The sequence below is a fragment of the Egretta garzetta genome, unplaced genomic scaffold, assembly GCF_000687185.1.
Source record: "Egretta garzetta isolate BGI_Z169 unplaced genomic scaffold, ASM68718v1 scaffold118, whole genome shotgun sequence".
NCBI classification, from domain to species: domain Eukaryota; kingdom Metazoa; phylum Chordata; class Aves; order Pelecaniformes; family Ardeidae; genus Egretta; species Egretta garzetta.
In genome coordinates this window covers 2197797-2222771 of record NW_009260484.1, presented here as the reverse complement: position 1 = coordinate 2222771, position 24975 = coordinate 2197797, and the positions used below count along the sequence as shown (strand labels likewise).

At 35.2% G+C, this 24975-nt stretch overlaps 1 protein-coding gene across 3 annotated transcripts in view; it reads right to left on the bottom strand.

Moving 5' to 3' along the window:
* The window catches only part of SIPA1L2 (signal induced proliferation associated 1 like 2), a 118570-nt gene that overhangs the window by 55510 nt on the left and 38085 nt on the right, over positions 1 to 24975 (bottom strand). For all 3 annotated transcript variants that reach the window (XM_035899716.1, XM_035899718.1, XM_035899717.1), the window contains exons 3-8: positions 23834 to 23967; positions 22243 to 22431; positions 16604 to 16778; positions 11437 to 11540; positions 4727 to 4884; positions 2645 to 3221 (exon numbers count right to left, since the gene is read on the bottom strand). In XM_035899716.1, coding sequence (XP_035755609.1) covers positions 2645 to 3221; positions 4727 to 4884; positions 11437 to 11540; positions 16604 to 16778; positions 22243 to 22431; positions 23834 to 23967 — 1337 coding nt within the window. The remainder of the gene's footprint in view (positions 1 to 2644; positions 3222 to 4726; positions 4885 to 11436; positions 11541 to 16603; positions 16779 to 22242; positions 22432 to 23833; positions 23968 to 24975) is intronic.

The following is a 24975-nucleotide window of genomic DNA, read 5'->3' as shown; positions in this document are numbered from 1 at the left end:
GGGGGGGGAGGGGAGACACCTCTTTATCGTTATGTCACAATTAAGGAATACTGCAGAATGAATGCACCAGCCGGTGAATTTCCCCCACTCAGAGCACTCAAAAATCTCTTCAAGTTAGTTAAATATGCAAAGGTTAGAGAGAAGGAAGATATACATTCCTGCCAAAGATTCATCTACTCCCAATGCAAAGGATTCCAGGAGACCAAGTCCCCCACAAGTATATCCCCTAAAAGATGACATTGCATGTTACATAGTAATGTCCCATAAAACATAGTGCTGCTCCACTTCAGAACAGGTCATTCTGTTTACTTAGTTGCTGTTCCACTGAACATATGGCTGTGCATGAACTAAGACCCAGCTTCTCTGAATGCACTTAATACAGATGAAATTAAAGGACAGAAATCCTCTAAGTCCCATGAAGAAGGTGACGAGTTTTTTCAGTATACAGGCTTCTAAGGAAAGTTTGTCTACTGAGATTCTTGTCTAAAGATTCATCCAGGGTTTTCACTCTGTCATTCTCTGTTATCCTAAAGTTCAGAACAACTGCTTTTTCTGCCTTCAAACACAGCCCACCAAGTTTGCTTTTGCTGATCTTTTTGCTTTATATCACTAGATATTCCCCCTTGCAAATACAGATCTGACTCTAGATTGACAAATCACAGCTCTTTTTTTAGTCCTGAACTGATTCTTTTGGTTCAAACCAGAATCACAGTCTCAGCTGCTTTTGACATCTTTGCTTTATCTGGATATTCAGATAGGTTTCCTATTCATTCGCATGATCTAAACCCAGGCACTAAAATGTAGTTATTTCTTTGACAATCTCATTTAGCAACTGCAACATTTTACTCACTGGTTTTAAGAAATGCTTTTATTAGTGACTGAAAAGGGTTAATCATCTGGTCACTGACATTTGATATTATGTCACAGTTTGAACTTTTGTCTTTAGCATCATGTGGCACATGTGGTTGTTGACCTTCACTCTGTTCTGAGTCACTTGAAAGGTTTTCAAAGGATGCATATGGAGTGTGGAATCAGAGTTTTAAATACGTTTAGTGGTTGTAATGAGCTTCTGAAGCTCTGAGCTTCTGTATCAAAATGGATGTAAGGACTGCTTAGAAAGCATTCAACATCATAAAACAGCTAGGGAATAACATAACATGCAACTTTCAAAAGAGAGGAAGAAGCAGGGGAAAAGGAGAAAAAATTAGGTAAGAAATGGGAACAAAAAAGTTTTAAAAGAAGTAATGGCAGCTAATGCTTTTAAGCCATGTGAAATTTGGATAGATGGCAGTGAAAGAAAGAAGGCGGCCAGAGTTCACTGGAACAGATACTTGAAGCTAATATTTGGGTTAACTTGGCAGTAACTGAGGTTAAATTTTTGAGGCTTAAAGTCAATTTGTCATTATTGAACCCAAAATATGACCATAAAAATGAGGAAGTATTCAAGTAAATACAGATAACCATTTCATTTTGTGGTTTTGATCACTGAATTTTAAAGATCTATCCCCAGAAACTGTGATATTTCCATGTTTTGTCAAATTGAAGAAGTGAAAAACAGCAAAATAAATTGTTGTCATTGATGACAGTAGAAGTTTTCACTAGAACTTTGAATCCATCTGTGTTAAGCCATTTATATTGGTCATTTAGCAGTACTTCATAGGAGTGAATTATGTGTATGCTATTTTTCAAGAAATATCTAAGGAAACGGAAACTGAATACCTCAATGAAAAGGATAATATAACAGCGGCAAGAAGAGTTTAAAGACATTAATCTATTGAAAGATTAGTTGTACTTTGGAAGAAAAAGTTTATTATTTAAAGCATGATGTCGAGCAATGCTGAATGTGGCTGCAGAACTACAGAGGCCCTAAAATGTCAGCTGCAATCCAACTCTTTCACTGTAAAAATGATAAGCATAATGACTTCTTTTTGGTACCAGACTTTCCAATATAAACAAAACCGAGACCATCTAGATCACTTAAATTAAGGTCGAAGGGTGAAATGTAACCACATGAAGTAGATGCACCAGCATTTTTACCTTGGAGTTCCTGTCAGTTCATTTGCACTGGCTGAAATAGTTACAGGACAGTTGTGCTAACAGGGTCATCAAGCATCTGAAGAACTTTATGCACTCAGCTGTAAAACCTGCCATTAATTGGTCTAGTTTTGTTTACTTCTAGCAGTTGCTTAGTAGAGGAACAATCAGCAGAACGACTTATACAAATTTTTCTGCTAATATTCACATGGGTTACTATAAAAAGCCCAAGCGAGTATATTTTACACATTCAGATTCTGTATATTTTTAAATTAAGGTATATTTCTATCTACAAAGGTATGATTTGAGAACAGGCTACATCAAGAGAAGACAAAAACTTCGCCTTTCAATCCTGATTTCAACACTGAAACCATCCATGGCCTTGGGCAAGTCTATCAGATTATCGGTATCAGATTCCTCATCCCTGAAAATGGGTTGATAACCCTTATCTCATTTGCTGTTGTGAGGATTATTGTCTGTAATGATCTCTGATGACTGAAAACACTCCCAAAGTATAAACATACGATATTGTTAATTATATCTCAAAGGACATGCAGACAAGTAACTCTTCATAAAAAATTTGGAATTCCAGTTTAGAAACCGTACTTACTTCAAGTCTTTGAACAATTTCTCTGATGTCTTCAGTACAATTATCTGCTGCAGACAAAAGAATACATTCTCCTCTTTCATAAAATATTTTGATGCTCATTAATCCAGACGTCCATCCAATAACATCTCTGCAGGAGCAGTTAAACACAACATTTTTTGATTCCTTTTCAATCAACATGATAAACTCATTGGAGATTCCAAGCAGACATTCAATGTCAGCAGACTGGCCAAAATCTCGTGCAATCACATTCCACATAATTGCTCCAACACTGAATAGATGTGCATCTTTCCTTGGTTTCACTTTTTCCTTTTTTTTTGCCCCTAAAGTAATAAAGCTAAACTTCGCTGAAGTATCCACTGTAGCTGTGGTAACAAAATTTTCTGCCAGATCTTTCAAGTATTCTTGACGTGTCCTTGTGGCCATGGCTCGAAATTTTTCTGACTTATGTGCCGCATTTTCAGCATTAATAACTTTGGCTAAAAGGAAGTCCCTAAAGACTGCTGATTTGGGGAAAGTTACTCCTTTGGGAATGGGTGGACCAAATGGAGGTACATCTTTTGATCGTGAAACACCAACACTGGAAATAGAAAGAAAAAAAAATTCAACAGTTAATTCCTAAAAAAAAAAAAGCAGATGATAATCAGAACTGTGATCTGTGCAGACCATTTACACAGTTGGGTTTAGCTTTGACATGTCAATTTTCAGACATTTTAGACACATCAAAGGAAACTGATTCTGTTGTCCGTTTTCAAATGGCTTTTTTTCTTTTAAATGTATGAAAGACATTATGGATCTATCTTACTAAAAAAAAAATATCAAGGATGACTTCTTAGGATGTCACTGTCTCCTTTCTTTAGAAGAAATAAATATAAAAATACTTTGTGAGACATAAATGAGAGAAGTATTTTTTTAATATGTAAGTTATCGCTTTCAGCTGTCACTCAGTTGTATGATTTAAAAATAAGAAATATGTTAAATAGAAACAGAATTTATTTTATTTCACACAAAGTGTGAAGACAAAGAAAACGTATCAGTGCCAAATGTGTCTAAAATGGGAGCATTCTGTACCTGCCTAGGTTGCCTAGTCTATGTTCATAATATTTCAAAATACCTGCAATTCTTGATATGGACAGTTCACAGCAAAATGTAAGAGGAATACTTGCTCATTGATACAATTATACCTACAATTGTTATGTGCATAATGTATTTCAACTGAAAAAGGATTTCAAAATATTGTGCAAACTATGTACAACTACCACTAGTTTGACTGAAATGCAGTCACATTTGGGTGACAGACATCACTCAGTAATAAGAAAAATGTAACTTATGAAGTGTCATGTATTAAGCACCAAAGAGCTACTGAAACAAATTCAAGTTCTAAAAGATAGCTTAAGATCTAAAAGACAGCAATATGACCCAACCTCATGATGTACTTTAATTTCATTCTAAACAATGAATAAATAACATTTATACATGCTAAACATGCACGATTATGCTTGAAGTCCTCATCGTTATTTGCACAATTCCCCATCAGTTCAGAACTATGTTTCCACCCGTTACCTTGCTAGAATTCATGATGCAATAACTTAAATGTGAGAGTTAAGGTGAGCTGAAATTTGAGATATTTTTATACTCCCCAAAAGTCCTCATTCATGTGCTTAAAGGACATGACTCATCCCAGTGTCATATTGTCATACTCAAGGATTTATACAGGTGAACAGCCTTCTAAAATACTTCATTGTAAATCACTTGCTTTGAAAAAGGAAATGTGCAATACAAATTCTAAATTAATTTCTATTGCTATGTCTGCAAATCTTATTTTCACTAGCTTGTTATATCCCCCCATTTTATGCCCATAACTCAGGAGCACAGAGTTCTGCATATACCCATTTAAGTCTACAAACTGTGCCCCATAAGTCTAGATATGTGCAAGGGAGACACTGGGCTTTCAAACTCACAGAAATCATAGCAGAAATTTTAAAATTGCATACATAATGTTTCTGGGAAATACAAAGCTGTTAGAAGAGGCAGTTCCATTGTAGTCTTAATAATAAACTTAAATAGTTATAAGGCTCTACTCACCTATAGCACACATTTTCAGTGCAAGGATTATGCACTTTGACTATGACAAATACATGTTGAAAGTGGGAACGAATATTTTTTGGAGTAAAAGGAAGTGCTCCTGGCTCTTGGAAGACAATGGTAACTATGTCATTTCCTATATGCCTTTTCCTTAGCAGCTAGACAAGAAACATGCATTGAAAAATTAGTTACAAAAAAAAAAGTAATCACAATTTCTACATTTTAGGAAAAAAAAAAACCAAATAAATGAAGCTTAATTTTTCAGAAATAACATTTAACTAATCATATCCTGGATAGCTACAAATAAAGAATATCAGACTGAACTGCAAAATGATAGGGAAAGGAAACTAGGCCAAGTTCACAAAAATACTGGTGAGTTCACCTGCATCCCTGCACTAGTTCTGCATAATTTCTGCTCATTCCTCTCTTATTCTGTGAGAAAAATATATTTCTCTTCGTTTACTGCATCACCTTAGTAATAAAAAAATGTTACATCACTTAACATTTCTCACTGTCCAGAGAACTGTACATCAATTCCCTCTCTACAGTTAATATTTGCTTCTATATGAAAAATATAATATTGCTTTTCTTTCTCAATAAACTTCCTTTTCTATGTTGCATTTTTATTAAACATTGTCCTTAATGTTATAATCTTTTTTTTTAAAATAGATTATTATGAATACTCATCACAAATTTTAAGAACTGCATACTTGAGGAACAGAAGTGAGACACAGAATACTCACAGAGAAAAAATAGCTATTAGAGACTCATTAATTAAAAACTTATTCTTGTAATTGGTAGCTTTAATCATCAAAACATATTTAACAAATAATTTAAAGCACTAAATCATTGTTACAGGCTAAAACTACAAAATATGTCCAGCAATAAGGGACCACTTCTCTCTTCCCCCCTTCCCCAAACCCCAATAAAACAACACAGTAAAATGATTTTCGCTTTCCTCACACAAGTATATTGTACCTCTCAAATTTTTTTTTTACACTTTTTTCTTAAATACCTTTGCTTATAAAATATCCATGTATATTACCAGATGGAAAAAAGTAATCTACCATGCGCTACATTTTAAATATCCACCCAAAGTCTGTCAAAGACCTTGCATTGCCAGCCAATAGCATACAGACACTTAAAGCTTTACCTTATCTCATGTGTAACTAAAAAGGATACATGAATAAATGTAATTGAAAACTTTATGACAGAACAAGTAAAAACTTGTATATCGAGCTGATTTTACAGAACATAATCTTGTAATAAAAGAGTACTTGCTTGTATTTTGTCAGTTAGAAGTTAGTGTTTCAGGTACCAACAAAAAAAGCAAAGTTGTACATGCTAAAGCCTAAGACCCATAAATATGTTTTATTAAGTCTCCTAAAATAAGACAAAGGATGGTATTCTAAAGGTAGTAAGAAGGGCCAAGGCCACAATTTTAAAGCGCTCAGTTTATCCATATTATTTTAAATATAATCAAAATCCCAAATGCAGGTTAAAGAAACAAGACTTCTGATGAAATTTTAAAACAGATATAAGAACAGAAAATAGTATTTGTTATAAGTCATGTGGCTTGGTCAAGTTTTCAGGTTTTTAAGACTAAAATCAAAATAACTGGCTATTTGAGCAATTTAAGATATACATCCTGTTGCCTACAAATTACAGTAGAAGTACTCCACGTGGAACTGATCACAGAACTAAGTGTGTCAGGTATGCTTTAATTTGCTAACAAGTGAACCATACAATTAGATCATAGTAGTGGAGCACAAGTTCATGTGTAGAGGTTATTATTATCTCACAGGTTGGAATTTACACCACAGTTAAATTTGTAAGAAACCTTCTAATTATGAGGTACAAGGTGATTCATTTCTGCCTTTGCTATACAACTGCCCAATTACTCTTTCTTGCTGTAGTGGTTCATGCCTATGCCTACACATTTCCACAGAGCAAAATGATGAAAATTAGAAAGCAATATCCTGTTTAAAGTTATATTTACTTCTCAAGACAATCACTGTTTTCAAGAATATTTTCTGCCTTTGTAAACCTCTTTAGGAGGTTCTGCTTGCCATCATAGGTTGCTTAAGCAAGAATAGCAGTCACTTAATAAGAGGCAAGCTTTAGAAATGTTTGAAGTTTTACTAGCAAAAATAGTCTTTTCAAAATTATGGCAGTTCCCATATCCTATGCCTAAACTATTTTTCCAGAGCTTAAACCTCTAAGAGGCACAAAAATAGGAAATAGGAAGTCAGGTCATCATTTTTAAGAACCTTACCAAGCTTGCAGAGATCTTAGTAACTTCTTCGACATTTTAAAATAAAATCAGTGTAACACTGTTATAAATAACTGTCATGCACAAGTGGTCAGTGAACTTCAACACAATGCAAAGGCAAAGCAGTCATGGCTGTGCGCAGAGTATCACAATGCAAAGAAGTTTGAAAGGGGAGAGAAGTAAACTGGGGTGACCTGGAAGATGGAAAGAAGTGCTCTGGATAGGATAAAGGAATAGGAAAAGAATCAAGTATTGAAAGGAGAAGAAGGAGGGAACACAAACGTCCCTGGGAAACGTGAGATAAGGATAGCATACTGAAAATGAAAAAGGAATTGAAGGAAACTGGAATTAAGGAAAAAGATTTATAAGAAACCCTTTTCTAGTTTCCATTCTATAACCTAGATCTTCCTCCCAACTTTTACCTCCTAGGTTTTTTTCAGGTTCTCAGTTTCCCCTTCCTCTCCCATTTTGAGGTCTGCTCAGGTTTGGGGTTTTGGGGGGTTGTTGTATCTTTTTTTTTTTTTAATCTGCCTTTCTAACATACTCTAAAGAGTCTCATGCCAATGCAGAGCATAATAGGAACTCTCAACAGGGTGCACAGATTACAGAGGATTACTTACAGTAATGAGACATCAAACACACTTCGACATCATTCTAGTATCAGTCTAAATTGGCATGGTAGAATTTGAAAATGAACCCAATCAAGTATGATAGGCAGCCAAAAGGAAATCAGTGAAGTTTTATGTAAGAATACAAGACACGCAAAAGGGAGCCTGGTAAGGAAAATATGTTAGAAAGGCAGAACCCATTAGAGTAAAGTGATTTATACCAAATAATAGTTACTATATTAATTTTGAGATTTTAACTACTCAATTCTTAATTTTCAGATATGCATCTCTGAAGAAATGTACTGTTTTAAAACTTAGCATATTTACAATTTATGCCCAGCCATTAAAACCTATCCACTTCTGTGGAATTTTAATTGCCTAGTCAAACTGCAAAACAAGGAATTCTTGTTGAAATAGCAGTGAAATATATTCTTCATTCAATTAAATGATGAAATGTTAAGACTCAAATAAGACAATCTTCAAACTTATTTTAGTACATTTCTAAAATAAATGGGTTCACAAGTTTTATTTTCAATTTGTGTTCTTAACCAGTACCAAAATCAGAAACAAACAGCAAAAGGTATTTCATCAGATCTGGTTAAACCGAGTTTGGTATAACCACATGTCATGTTATCCCAACCATTTTAACAGTGGCTTAAATTCAGCAAGTTTATTTCAGTATTGCATATCTGTTTCATTTTTAAGTTTTCATTAAACCAGGTGAAAACTGATTATTTGAACTGATTTGGATTAATCAGGTCTGACCAGGTATACACAAGCAGACTGCAAATGTGTGAATGGGAAACTTGTAAGGGAATGATTTGGAAAGGGGATGTCGGGAAGGTAAAGTTTAAAGGGGAAAGCCTTGAACTATGATTTGAAGAAAGGGCCAGTAACAGAGAAGGAACTGGCCACATCAGGGCTGGTAGTCTTTTCTGTCCTAGGGAAGGAGCAGCTGACTTGAAAGTTCCCAGCCTATGTTGCAGCCAAAGTGAAAATTACCTTGCTCTTTGGATCTCCTGCTGGCTCTAAAACTAGAGGGATGTCCTGATCAGGGACCAAGCAGGGCGTAGTTATGTCCTGGAAGAAGCAACAAACAATTCTGGTGTGGCCTATTTTTGGCTCACAATTATTTGGAATATAAGCAATGCTCAGTGCTTGCTCATTGAAGGTTGTAGTCCTAGATAATGAAGAGTGACTCAACACCTTGCCCAGTCATTACCAAATACAGGATATAGGGATAGGATGCAATAACCTCATTGCCAGTACATACACAATATGCTAGCAAAAAATAACTATTGAGTGGGGGTCTTCATTGCTAACATAACCTAAAAGAAAAATTACCATGGCCACTAACTTCGCCTTACTTAGGTATGTGGAGTTAGTGAGCCAAATCCTGAAGAGACCAACAACATTCATAGTCCACAGCACCTGTAAGTCTTTCTCTATCTTGAGTACAACTGATGCAACTGCATCTGTGGTCTTCAGCATCTAAAATGTCTCAAGGAAAAAGACCTAATCAAATTTTACCCTAGCTTGTGAGAAATAACACTGTAGATGCATTTCACACTTCAGTATGTATTTTGGAACTGAACAGTAATAGAAGAAAATTAAACAATGATTATAGATCCCTTTTGCACATTAAGGCCAGCTCAGTTCTGGTCATTTGGGTGCACTTGTCACATTTCATTAAGAGTGTCCATGCTGTGCAAATACTGCTAGATCCCAGCACCTAAAAAAAAATAATGTGGTGGGTCTTCAAACAGGCATACTACTTGAACTTGGAAAACTGCCACATTATTTTGATCCTAAGAAAGCCATGAATAACAACATGGTGCTTCTACTAAATATTGAACCTGTTAAAGTGACAGTGATGAGAGCTTACTAAAACACTGTGGGGAAAGGAGTGCTTGTTGCTGGGGAAAACCATGGAGTTAAAATCAGAAGATTTTGCTGCACACAAGAATTGGCACCTGACTATAAAGAAAGACACAGAAGGAAATTATGAGAATGAAAGGAGGACACAGGAAGAAGTGAAAGGACAGTAACAGAGGGTGGCTGAGCAACACAGCAGTGAAGCTGACAAACAGCAGACAATTATGAAAATTAGTGGATTGTGGCAAGAGGATATCCTGTTCTCACAAACAAGGGAGAGTCATGAAAGACAACAACAGACATCATAAACTCCAAGTAAGGCCATATTTACTGTCAGTGCCTGTGATTAGCTATGAAAATATGAATAGTTTCCTTTTAAGGCAAGCTCATTCAGTGTATTATATCTTTTAATAGTATACAGTTTTCCCTATTTACATGTGCTTTCCAGTCAAAGATTGTTATGACTGATTACAGACAGAATAACTCCTAGTGTGTTTACTAAATTAACCCTGTATTGCAATAAGGTGTAAGTGAAAGTTTGGAGAAGTGGAACAATCTCAAGTCAGTGATCACGTTCCGATACCTTGATTACTAGCTATTGGCACAATTGAGTGTGTGATATAGCTGAACATTCTGTCTCCTGAAAGCCACACATTTTAAGATATGACTCATCTAAACTTTCATATTATTCGTATGATGAAGAGTTTGTCTTTTGATTCCTAATTTAGTTTCTCTAAACCATGTCTAAATCCAAAGTGTAATGAAGTTAAATTTGCAGTTGTCTTAACTGTTCACTTGAAAGAGTTCTTCAAACAGTTCAGAACATTATACACTGACTGTTTAAAATACATAAACATTATATACTTTCTTCCATTTTGATTTTCATTTATCCTTTCTCAAGAATTTTAATCACTTTCTTTTATCTCTTTCTTGCTGCCCTGACACATCTTTTTCGTCCCACAAGACCTATTGATAGGGTAGACATGAAAGATACAACTCACATATGGTTTAACAATCAGTAACCATCTTTTGTATGCTGTTCAAAAAGAAAAAGAGATAGCATCTTTATTTCATGACAACCCTCCAAAATGACTGAAAACTTTGTATCTTGCATGATAATGAGAGAATATTCTAAAACTAACTAAATCCAATGCTTATTTCTGCAGACCTAGAAAAATGCATAGTAGCACCGAAAGTTAGGAACTATCATCAGTCTAACCTATAAGCAATTCTACTGTTCTGTTTTGTCTTTGTTTTTTTTTTCTTTTTTTAGGTGTTAACATTGATATATTATACCAAATGTGCTTGTACTCTTTAATTCAGTTGCAAGAAATATCCTAGACAGGCAAGACAGAGTAACCTTACTGGTACACCACACACTTTGGATGCTGTGCTGGTTTTTAGCCATCCTTAATGCTTTAAAGATATTCTGAATTATTATATAAGCAAAGGGAATTCTCCAGAAATAAAATTAAGTACACTGCAGCTTTCTGTCTTCACAAGCAGACACCCTGAAGGACACAGTTAAGCATTTATTACTAAGCTGACACATTAATACACATTTCAAGATCTGTAATATAAAGATTAAGTGGAATTGTTTTAAACATTTTATTACATACATATTTTAACCATAAGACTATTTTCAAGCTTCGTTCCATTCAATGTTTAAAATATACGTAAGATGTAAATCCAGCCCAAACTGAAAATAACTCATTCACCACACACAAAATTACCTTCTAATAAAATACTGAAATGGGGAAGATAGGGTAAGTTCCTGAATTATATAGTATAAAAATCCTGATATTTCTAATGCTTTATAATATTTCAAAAAAAAAAAAAACAAGTCATACTTCTTACAAAACAATTCAGCTTTAAATCAGCATTTCATTAAAAAAAAACACCTCAATGTCAAACATTTACAATGTAAAATTACAAAGAAAAGTTAAAAAACATACCTGTTGCCTATTACTGGGCATGTATGGAAGCATTGTTGATACATGAAACATTAACTCATAATCTTTATAGGTAGTATAGAGGGAATGAGTTCCTGTTGAATCAGCTGAAAATGAATTTAATCATAAGAAGGTCAGTAAAATAGAACATTCATACTACTTTTTAGAACACAGCTCTTTGGATGCTACGATTTAAATTTCTTAATGCCATTTAAAACTTTTTTCAATAGAACAAAAAGCAGGAAGTTGGGAACACCGTATTGACTCAAGACAACTATCATTTTTTCTTCTCTTTTTCCATGTTCACTCATTTTTAAGATGATTTTATATTATCTACACCAATAAACATTCTCCAGCACTCTCTTCCACACAGTGTTTTGGTGTTTTGTTTTGTTTTAAATAGTAACTGTATTCCAAAAAGAAATTGATTGGTCATGTTAGTTCTCCAGTTAAAAGTACACACAAACTTAAGTGTAAAATTCAACAGTAAACATACTGTATCTGCAGCCCTCAATCTGTAAATATTTGTGTGTGTATAATTTTGAACACATTCATATTACAACTGGCTTCATCAGTTATGTTTGTATAATAATAAAATTAACTTAATTTATTAATATTGATGTAATATAGATTACAGTTACATAACAAATAGGGAGCAAGATTTCCACTGAAGTTTCTTGCTTAAATGTTGCTAAAAAAAGCCAGCTTTATTGCACTCCTCTATTTTAAAATCTTTGTTGAAAATATAATTCCATTTTAACCTTTCCATGGCATTTTAGAAAGATGAAGCTTTGAAACATAGAAGGAGGAAATAAATTATATTGTGAAATATAAATATCTGCCTAAACTACACTGATCTCAGCAACCCTACTCCCTGACTCCTTTTGCAATTAGATATTAAATAAAGTCAAGTTATCTTGAACAGATACTGCACAAAACAGTCCCTTTGAATACTTATTTACAGGAAGGCAAATTCCTTACCCTTAAATCAATGCTTTCCTGATACAACATCCTATCTAGTTGAATACTTTTGATTTAGCACCTTGACTTTGGAAATGACCTAGCAAGTTTTTCTTCTGAAATTTAGTCCTGTACTCTAAGCAAGCTGAAATCTTTTAACTCAACAGATGCTTTACTGAACACCCACTAAGGCCCACTGTGATTAAATTTACATAACGGTTGCTACTACAAACATTACTCTGCTGACAACTTTAGTGAAAAAAAAAATAAAAATCTGGGCTGACATTTTTGCACCTCATTCCTTTCTGAACATTAGTTCTATTTCCCAAAGTCAGCTAAACTTTTTTTTCAGCTATGAAACATTTCTGCTCCTTTGCAGAATAACACCTTTTACCAAATGAAAGTGAAACAGGACTATTCCTCCATAGATATAAAATTGCAACTTTTCCTCAATTTCTTTCACCTTCAGTTCTCTCTTTACAAGTATAAGAAAATTAATGTAAACATAATCCAATTTATCCATAATATAATCCATAATTCAAGTCTGATCATTATAAATGAGAATATTAATGTTCCAATAATATTTTAATTCCTCATTTCTAGTACATTGATATGTTTAAAAACATACACTAAACAAATTATGTAGTGTTGAATTGGTAAAGTTTCCTCTAATTTTCTTATTTCTTGATCGTGGGATTTAGAATTGCATGCCATTAAAAATGCACTAAAGAAGGGCAGAAAAGAGTTTGTAGTTAATATATTCCATGTGTTCTTCACATTTGCATTGGGTCTGGCTTGGATGGATGGAGTTAATTTTCTTTATAGCAGCCCATATGGTGCTGTGATTTCTATAGGTGATCAAAACAGGTGATAACACACCAATGTTTTAGCTATTGCTGAGCAGTGCTTGCACAGCATCAGGGCTTTCTCTGTTTCTCACACTGTCCCCCACCCTGGGGCGTATGCTAGGGGTGGGCAAGTGCTTGGGAGGGGACGCAGACAGGACAGCTGACTCAGATTTACCAAAGACATATTCCATACCATATTACGTCACGCTCTGCAGTAAAACTGGAGCAGGGGGAGTTTTTCCATGGTACCTGTTGGTCAGACTGGCTGGGCTGATGGGAGGTGGCAAGTCATTGCCTTTCATCACTTGTTTTTGTGGGGTTTTTCTGTTGGTTGGTTTGTTGATTGTTGTTGTGGTGGGTTGGGTTTTTGGTGGGTTGCGGGAAGGAGGGGGTGGGGGGAGGTGTTTGGCTTTTTCCTTTCCTTCCTTCACTTATTGAACTGTCTTAGCATCAACTCACAATTTTTTCTCACTTTTGCCCTTCTGGTTTTCTCCCCCATCCTGGTGGGGAGAGAGTGAGGGGCGGGGGCCATACCTGCCAGACAGGTCAACCCTCCACAACATGCTACATTCTATGCTCCATAAGAAATGGACCATTTCATTACTTATCAAGATATTAAATAAACAGACCAAATTTAAAAAAAAGGAATTTTTTAAAAAAAAAAAAAAAAACCACGGCTAGTCAAACATTTGAGAATAGAAAAACTTAATAAATATGAACCCTACAGAAACTGAGCAAGAAATATTACTGAAACATAATGCCTACCAAAAATGTAGCTATTAGAGATGAAATTGTTATGGTATTCTGAACCTGCAGGCAGTCAGATCAATGTATTATCCAATTATAAAAGTGACATGCAGTAATACTTGTTGTGCCATTATATTAGAAACCAAGTATAACACAAAAAAGATGATAATTAAATAAGTATTTTACATTTAATATAAAACTGAAGACTATATCTTTATGAACTCTCTTCATTCCATTCTGTTTGTTGCAAACTATGAGAACATTATGACAGACCAATATCGTTAATGGCACACAGCATTAGTAAAACATTAAAATTGTGTTACTGAATGATATGTACAACATGCCAATCAGCAATGTACATTCATACTGAAGCACAGCAAATACAGAAACTGAATTTGCTTGACAGGCCAGCATATATTTACATACATAAAAAATACTAGGTGATATTTGGTCATGCTCTGATTGGGGGGCGGGGGGAAGCAAACCAGAAACACCCCTTACTCCTTTGAATTTTTTTCATCCCTATTTATCAATTCATCCCAGAAGTCTGACATCCACAGAGTGTTAATAAATATTTCTACACGTTAATTTGAAAAAAAGAGTTATTATTCTGTACTGAAATAGGATGCAATAGTCTCTATCAAGCCTGAATTATTAAAGTGAAACAAGCATTGGATTTAAACAAAGAGGTAATAATGCTAATAAAAATAAATGTGATGCTTATGCAGGTTGACAAGGCTACAGAATTGCAGCTTTCCCACCTTGTAAGTAATAAATTAGAATCTGTCATTGGATTCAGCTCACTTTTTTAACCATTTCCCACCACTGCTAGAGATGTAGAAATGTGAAAGACTTCTTCAGTTAGAAAACTGGTCTCCCTTCATTGCAAAACCATGAGGTTTTAATCACCAACTTTGCATATCTCATTTCCCACTGGAGATTGGCCTATGGACAGTTTATCTGCACTGGGTACTAACCACAATGTACATGCACTAGACATTTCCCATAATTTCTAATACAAATCATTAAGTCTCTCTACTAATGCTGTACAGGAAATGACAGTCCGTCAGGGCACTACCAGAAATCCTTCTATGACTATGACACCGATCAGTGTTCAAACATACAATTAAAAAAAAAAAAAAAAATTAAAATCCAGTTGTGTTCCAGTTAAACAAAAACTGATGTTGAAGTAGCAAAAACACGCAAGAGATTCCTAAGAACCAGGCCAGATGAGGTGGGTAAGTGGCAGCAGGAACAGAGAAGCAAATAAGAGGATGTATTAATTTCTAGATCTCTGTGACTATCTAAGAGGCAAACTATCCCTTGCAAGAAAAGAAGATCTTCCCTTAATTTCATTTAAGTGCAGCTTTCTAAGCTTCCTTCTTAGCAGCTTATTTAACAGTTCAAGGAACTTTCCCATTTGATTAGAAGAGTAAGTAGAACACACACACAAGTAGCAGGATTTAATAGTTTAAAAAGATGTACTTCGCTAACAAAAATATTCCTTTTCTGTTATACACAGACCATATACAGTATATAAAAAAAGATTTCTATTTTCAGAATGTAATATGAAACCTACAGCAAAAATAAGGATAGAAATCAAATCATAGAAGCATAGAATAGTTTGGGCTGGAAGTGACCTCTAAAGGTCATCTAGTCCAACCCCCTGCAACGAGCAGGGACATCTTTAGGTAGATCAGGTTGCTCGGAGCCTCATCGCACCTGATCTTGAATGTTTCCAGGGATGGAGCATCTACCACCTCTCTGGGCAACCTGTTCCAGTGTTTCACCACTAGTCTTAGTATCTATAAAAATAGCATGTTACAATAAAGTAGATGGATACCTAGATATCCTTAGATCACAGCTCAGTGATCAGTTGTCAAAATCCTGTTAAAACTTCATTAAACTAAAAATGAGTTAAGTTAAATTTAAAGGGCAGTGAAAAGCAATTCTAATAAAGAAGTATGTTAACATATCATTCACTTTTTTCACAGCAATCAGTTCTTATTTTTGCTACAAACCCCCCAAATTTTGTACAATTAAATTATTATACTATTCCACTTAGGGAAACTGAAGGACCTGAGGAAATGGCAGTAATAACATAGTAGTTAGGTAGATGAATGTTTATCAAATGCTTACTACGGATGTGTGAGAAACTAGAAATGGAAAACTTGATTGCTCCGCAAATATAAACATCAATATGTATGTTGATTAAAAAGAAGCACAAAAGTTTAGCTGAAATAAGGAAAACGGTCCCTTGTCACGACTCCATTTTTTGAAATACATATCTTTTCTTTTGCCTTTTTAAGGATAAGATTTTAAAGTGTAGCTGGGAAATTCTGAAATATATGAAAAAACATCACTCACAGAATATGATTTTAACTAAGTGCAAACAAATGCATTAAGTTGCTTTGATTTTCAGTTGTACTAATGCCACAGAAAAAGTAAATAACCTTTCAGACAAGGTGCTCTTATCATATGCTTCATCTTCCTCATTTACCATATAATCTTACTAATCACAACCGAAAGTCAAGAGAATGAAAAGACAAAACAGGTTTTGTAGAAGATCAGCTGGATAAGTATAGTTTCTACCATAGGTCAGAAACATAACTTACTTTTATTATCTAGCTGAGCCCTGTATTTACTAAATCCTTTTAGCCGCACTCTCTGGCCCAGCAGATCAAGGAACTCTTCAAAAGCTGGTCCTGCCATCTCATTGTTATACATTTCTTCTTCTGTGCTTTGACCTGCTTTGCAGTAAAGGATACCAATCTTATGTTGAAAACTCAGCTGAAATAAAAAAAGAAGGAAAGCAAAAATTACAGAAGCAAAGGCAAGTCAATACTAGAACAAATACTAATAATTACAATACGAACACTGTTATAACCCCTGGCAGAAGTTACCTAAAAGTGAAAAAATAAGTCTTCTGCTTTTGGAAATGAATTCACCACCTAAAGAAAAAAAAACAAACCACCAAACAAAAATAAACCCCTTAGTTATCTGTAAAAGCACACTCTACTGCATGTTATAATTGGCAATTTTTGTATAACTGTCTTCTTTCCCAGATTCAAAACAAGGTGAGATTATTTTCCCTTATTTCTACCCTTTAAAGTTCAGTGCAGTTTAGTTAAAACAGGCTGTCAGAACAGTAATATCTGTTATACACAATCTTTTGCCCTCCCCATGAAATTGTCCATTGTTAAAAATTATTCCCCATTTTCAAAAGAATACTTCAAGCTAGAAAGCAGACTGCAGTTAGTTTTGTTAAACAGAGTCTCAATTCAAGAACATTAAAAAGAGATAAATTACTTGTGTAAAAAAAAAGTATAAAAATGATACAAAAAGAGATGATTACTTCTTGAGCACAGTATTGTCTTGTTTTCTTAGCTTTTATGCATACTTAAGGTGACAAACAGGAAACCTTCACGGGAATGGATTAGTCCTGTTATTCTTAACCGACAACTTTTAGAGCTCCACAAACTGACCGAGACCATCAGTCACACCAGATTCCCTTACAACATTTATCTATAGTCATGACTCAAATCAGCTCTCCAGCTGTAGACTTCTCTTAATCAAACCTCAGGATTAGCATCTAAAATGTGTGTTATGCAATATTCCTATATATTGCTATTGGAGCAAAGGTGACAAGAACACTGTGCTTCACCTTAGTCATATGTAGCACATGGTGTGCCATGGTAAGTATATTGTAAAACTCAAATCCATAGACATGCTACTGCACCCATGTTTTACCACCGCAGTTTTGAGGAAAAGCTACAAGAGGAGAATTCTAAAAGGTCCCATCAAGAAAACAAACATACATGAAAGAAGAAAGTGTCAAAAATATTAGTCAGACTGCAAATAAACCTTAACCTTCCCTCTTTAATAAATGCTGCATTTCTCCACTGAAGTAGAGAGTTGCACATAAGGCACTTGCCAACAGTCAATTAAAAACAAAACAAAAAACCAACACAAAAGAAAACCACTACCAAATCCTCATCGCCCCTGGAAAAATAAAAGCTTTCACTATGCTTTTACTAACCTAGTCTTCTGTGTTTTCCTGATGCTACTGCTTTTTTTAAGCTAGTATTCTCTCTTTGTCTCCCATGCAATCCAAGATTTAACTTGACAGCATTCTTGGTTTAACTGCTTACCTTCATGCACAACCAACACATAAAATGTCCCCAAGATGTCCAAGTTAAGGAATATTTTTGAAGGCCATAAATAGAATTGTTCACACTAAGAATCTCATACTCAAAAGGTAAATGTATTAAAATGAACTAACAGGGAAATGCTAGATTATTGAAGTCAACAGCAAAACACTTCATAACAACAATTGGGCCTGGAGTTCTTTTCTTACTATGAAGCTAGGCCTATCAGTGGGACAGTTTCTTCTCATTTTAACAGGCCTAACTCCATGATCTTAGCAGATCTATATTCACAGCAATGCACACTACAGGATTTGGACTACTGGTGTAGAAAACCTGCAGCACAGCAGCAGTAAGAGTAATGTATGATGGCAGCCCTCCTGCCTCTCTGGTGAGCCCCAGTCCACCCTCTCCATTTGCTAAGTGCTTTATGTAGGGGTTATCCCTTGTGGAACACACTCTGGCAGGAAGCCTTTGACCAGGGAGCAGTTAGGAACAAAGAACAGGCTTAGTGAGGACAGGAATGAGGAATGGTGCCACAGTAAGGTTTCACCTGGGCAGCACAGAAGACAGAACTAGGAGCTGTGCCGAAGTTTGATGTGGAATGGGAGGGGTGACCATCTGAAATAAAAGGAGATTTTGGGTTATGAATGCACTGTAGGAGCTTCCTGAGTCAGACCACTGAATTCTGGAGCGGGGCAGGGCTAAGATACCAGCTTGCTCTCATAATTTCCTTTTGACTGGCATTAGATGCTATCCATCCAGGGCGCTTCCTTGTCTCATCCCTATTTTGAAGCACTGCCTGGAGAGAGTTAGGTATTTAACAAAAGATTCCAGATTGCACACTGGTGACTATTTTATTCAGAAGAAAGCCAGCATGAACACTTAATGGAGGAAACTGGAAGAGAACTGGTCATATAAACATTGGATTACAGGAAGTAGTGCTGTTACTTGACACTTCCCAGCAGAGACTTTAAAACGATCGTGAGCACGCTGCCACCCCTATCCCAGGTCTGTGTCAGATAGTTTAGCTTAATCCACAGGGAATTTAAGTTCATTTCCTTGACTTCACACTAGAATTGAGGAGTGGAGAAGCTAAATGCTAACTGAGCCACCAATAATAGGGGAACAACCGACAGTAAAGAAGCACCTGGGCAAAGTATTCAGTCTAGAAATACGCAGTCACACTCCCTTCATTCTTCCTGAGGACACCACTCATTCCTGAATTTGTTCACTCCTGAACAAGGCAGCAGCTGCAAGTTCATTTGCAGTAATCTGAACCTCCTAGCGGTGTGCTAGGAACACTCACGACTATTTAATTTGAAGACTTAAGCAAAAGAACTCTCATGCCAAGATCATGGGGACTGTGCAGAAGCAGAAATCGAGGTACCTTTAGAACCTCAATGCCTAAGACAGAAGTAACTAAATGAGCTTTGGCAGGATCATCTTATGTGGCACATTTAACCAGCATGAAAAACTATCAGAATATTTAAAAGTGATAAGTTTGCCAGTTTTGAAATGGTAAAGGATGCTTATTCAAGTTTTTTTAAGTAAGTAATGGCAGACGTGGTTCTGATTTCATGATTTCTAAATTAGAAATTTTACATTTAGTGTAACACTGAGAACAATTTAATAATGTGACGTCAGAAAATAGTTTCTAAACCCATTTAGCTACTTGGGTATATGATATGCATTAAAGGTGCATAGAAGTCCTTCCTGACTCAGAATTACTATGTTCTAGTCAGAATCACTCACTACTGAATCCTGGCATCTTGTCATCTTCTTGTACAGTATAGATTCCTCATCATTTAACAACTTGTTGACTTTCATCATGTGAAGATTTTAGAGTTGTTCTGGCAAGGAACCGCAAGAGATTAGACCCTCAACGGCCACTAAATATCACTGCAATCAAAGCTCCTAATTTCTTTGGGATTTTTGTAAACTTCAGCTTTTGGCCTAGAGAGAAGTGAACATCCCAGCAGGGATGTGAGTGGAACCAAAAAGCATATATACAATAAACAGCCATTAGCAGAAATGGGGGAGGGAGAACTAGGGGCAAATTAGAGAGAGGTAGAAAAAGAATTCAATAAAATCCTATGCAGAGTATAGATAAATAGTTGTCAGTTCTTGTGAATTTACAGGCAAATCTAGTGCTAATCATCATATGTCAGAATAAATAGGGAAAATGCAGATTCTTTATTTATATATTCAAATTAGGTCAACCACCCAATTTGCATCTACTTTTTACTGTCAGTTTAGAGCCAAAGTTTTAGCCATATGCTTCCTTCATAATCCATACTAGATTTCATTGCAAACTATGAAACAGGTAGAAAATGAAATCAAAACACTGAAACAGTCTTCAGTCTGCTGAAGAACTATTCAAACATTTAATACACTGTTAACACAAAATGAATGTTATTTTGGTGACAGTATTAATCCTCTAGATCATGATTCATATTTTTGAATTCATGACACTTCAGCTAGCCATCACCTTCAGTTGCCAAGCATAAATCTTTTTATATTTGATTGATTGATAAACTGAAAGCATCAAGTACATAAGAGGATTAAAAGCATAAATGGATCTCATGCCAGTTCTATGCACAGCTTTCTGTCTATATTCAAGTAATTATCTCATAATAAGCAGCATATAAGATACTTTAATATTACATTTTGCCTGGTGACAGCCCACTTCACAACAGGACTGAATTTTCAGAATTGATTACCCAAAATAAAAAGAAGTGCTATGCACTCCTGTTTCTCAAAATTAGGAGCTGATGATTAAAGAATTACCTTGGCCAGTTCAGCGGACAATCTCCGTTTCCAATTTTGGGGAAATACAGTGAGTTTGGGAAATATTCAGGTCAGGTCAAATAAAGTAGTACTCTATACTGTCGAGAACATACTACCCCTTTGAGCAGTGAATATTACTTATTAGATTAACCTAAACTCACTCTGGAGCTCAAACAGGAAAGAGAGAGCAACAGTACATCAGGAACTCTTAGATTCAGAACTAAGTACTTCTGATTTTCCTTGACTGTTTTACCAGAAGAACTGACAAGAATTTTCAATTAAAAGTCCTTCTCAAAGACTACATTGAACAGAAGTAGTAAAATATACATACAAAACTAGCTTAACAGTCCACCCAAGAAAGCACTTCTCTTCCTCTGTCTACATTTAATTGGTTTTGAGCAATTGTTAGAGCAGCAAAAGATGACAGAAGAATTCTGGTAGACACCATCAATGTTAGATCCTATCACTACACTGGAATTAGCATTAAAAATATTAATGAATTATATCACCATCATAATCAATTGGATCCATCAGCTGATTCAACTTCAAGAGACAGATACTGACTTTTGCCTAGAAAGTGCAATCTTCACTTTAAATGAACATTTTTTAAAAACAGGGTTTTAAAAATTGATTTAAAAGCCCTCACAAGCCTGTCCTTCACAAAATATTCAGAAGCAATAAATTTAATCACTAGCTTTGAATGAAGCAGATTCACTTTATTGAACCCAACAAGCCTCACCATTTTCTCTGCCAATTTAAGCTGTATGAATATTTCATTGCCATGCAGTTAATTCTTTAGTCTCAATCACAACTTCAATTGTTTGAGCCCAGAAGCATTCTTTTCTAGTAAGACTACGGCAAGTTAATCAAAACATGTTATTGTAAAAAACAACCCAAAAGTCTAGATATGGAGACTTAATATGTTATATCCTTTTGCATCTGTACCTATACACAATATTAATAAAATGTTAGATGTATTTTCATTTGCATCCAGCATTTGTACACATTAAAGTGCAAATACAGATTGTGAAAATCACTTCTTACTGACGTTAAAAGTTTAGTTACAATCTTTCTCTCATTCAGTCATCTAAAGAGAAATGCCATAGACTGATAATTTTTTTCCTAAGCTGCAATGTACTTTAAAAATAATTTGCTTAGAAAAGCAAACCTCATTTTGTAAAGGAAAATGTACAAGCATCTCCAAAACCAAGGCAGTGAATGGTTTGCTTTCAGATCCATGTTATTAATGTTGCTTGCAAAATATTTAAGATTTCTTTAAAGACTTAGTTAAAAAAAAAGTGAAGTCATGTGCTACATACCCCTTGTTCATCCAGTTTAAGCAGCTGTTCAGGTACTTTGGGTGAGTTGGAAGCCTGCCTCAGGCACTGAATGCTCAGCTCTGGTATTACATACTCTAGTACCTCTTTGAGAGGCAGACCTCTTGCTGTGCCATGCCGAGCAGTGGATGGTATAGCATCTTCCAAAATTGCTCCCCTAAGTGTAGTAAGCTGCAGTAAAGGTAAAGCACACAAAACATTTTTTGTTGTAATACTACAACATATAGCATTATAATTATATAGTATTATTATATATATGTATACACACAATATATCTACAAAAATATAAACTTCAGACTTTATCAAAACCATGAAGGAAAGAATGGGAGAGATCCCTATTTTTAACTTTTTAACCAGTAAAAAGATTACTAAATAACTTTTAAAGAGGAGATATTTGTCTTGATGACAAATGTATTTTTGTTTAAAGATGTTCACTGATGATTTTATTAACGTATTCTATCTCCCAAGACTATTACTTTTTTTGAAAAAATATTTAAAACACCAGGAAAACTAAAAATTGTTAATTGTAATGCCATACTACCCTAGCAGACACAATAGTTGAATGTGAGGTTGGACAGGTGAGCTAAGCAACAGCTAATGGCACCTTGATTTAACCCATCCATCTATTTTTTAAACGATGCTGCTTTATCTTCATTGGATTTAGCAAGGAGAGAGTAATTTCTTAGAAGTGAGTCAGCTGAATCACCACTCCACACATACATACAGAGAAACCCCTTTCTGGCAATAAAAGAAAAACCTAGCCTAAAAAAAATTGTGTGTATATCTAACTGTTTCTGTAACTCTTCGTAAAAGCACATGAGCCCAGAGATACCAGGAGGTCTAGCTAGCACTTCTCTATGTCCTAATCACAATAAAAAGCAGTAGTCCTAAGGATTATTAAAATTTGTAGTTTTCTGCTACAATAACAGCATTGTGCATTTTCATACAAATCAAAGCTAGTTGCTGTGATAAAGAAGAACTTAGTTTGCAAGAGATAATAATATGCTTGAAATAAAAGTTATGAGACCTTCTTCCACAATGATCGCAAGCAAGCTATTCTTCCAAATAAGACAATTATTTTTCTCAACATATTAATATTCTTTCTACAAATGATGTATGTAGAAGTATATAAAAACATCTCTCTGAAAAAAGCTTCTAAGAAAGTATTTTGAAACAAAAGACCAAAATACAAATAAATCATATTACTAGCGTTCATATTTTGCCCCTCTTTCCCTACATTTCTTAATCTTTTATTTCTATCATTAGAAACTTAATGGCAAACACCTTGATCCAAACCTATCTTCAGCTTTGTTCTTATCATCTGTTCCCTTGTATCATCAGCCAACTTACCTCCTTTTGGGTGCCCACTCAAAAAAATAAAAATTTTACGCAGCACAGAAGAGGAAAACTTTGTTCCAGGAGCAACTGCATTTACTAATGGTACAAGAAATATCCCTTTCCCATTAACAGACTTACTTTCAAAGTTAGCAACATATCCGCAGACAAACAACTAGTATCCTAAGCTCTAAGTTAACTTTTCCATTCCTTTGCAGAATTACTGAAAGAACATTACCTCACTTGTCCTGAAAACTATACGATAGTTGAACTGAGATCCTTCTTTCTCCTTGGCATCTTCAACCTTCTCCCTCCGGATGCTGACTGCTACAGGTCCAAGATTTTCGTCTATTCCAAAGTAGTTCTGATGCTCTTTTGCACAAGAGTGAATGAAGAAAGAAGAGAATAATGAAGTATGAGTCTCCTAGAAAATGTTCATCAAATCTCATTAAAAATTTCTGCAGCAAAAAAAATAATATTATTTTTAATTGAACTATGAGATCTGTAAATACTGGCTTGTGATCTGAACTGCACAGCAAGTACATAAATGACGATATTCTAAGTTTGATGAGCAGAATGGTCACTCATCACATAACTCAAATTACTGCAATTATGAAATAATTTTTTGCATTTTTTGTTACTATGAAATTAATCATTTTGCTTGATACTGTAAGAAACTACTTTGGAGAAACTATATCTACAGAAAGTCATCAACAAAAGCTAACCATCTTCAAACAAATAAGGTGCTATGTAGCTTCCTTCAGTTCATTAAATTTATTCTTATTTAAAGCTTTACATTCAAAGCAGCAACTCTGTTTTAACAAGTGAAAACTGAGGCTGGTAACTCTTCAGTCTTTGATGAATAGTTAAATGAGCCAACTGGCCCAGTCTGGGGGAGTAAAGCACTACTGTCAGAAGAGGAAGATCAAATTAGAGACTATTTAAGCAGACTAGACATGCTGAAGTCCATGGGATCAAACAGGACACATGTTGAGGGAACCAGCCAGTGTCACTGTAAGGCCACTCTTTATCACCTTTGAAAGGTCATAGTGGGTGCTTACACCCACCTTTAAAAAAGGCAAGAAAGAGGGTCTGGGAAGCTACAGACTAGTCACCATAAACCTTAGTTCCCAGGGAGATTAAGGAACAAATTCTCACGGAAGACATTTCCAGGCACAGGACAAAAAGATGCTTAGAAAGAGCCTGCAGAGATTTACCAAATGCAAATCATGCATGACCAGTTGCTTTCTACAATGAGATGACTGGCTTTATGGATGTTGAAGGAGCAATGAGTGTCACCTACTTGTACTTTAGCAATGCTTTTTACACAGTCTCCCATAATATCCATGTAGCCAAATTGAAGACATGGTTTGGACATGC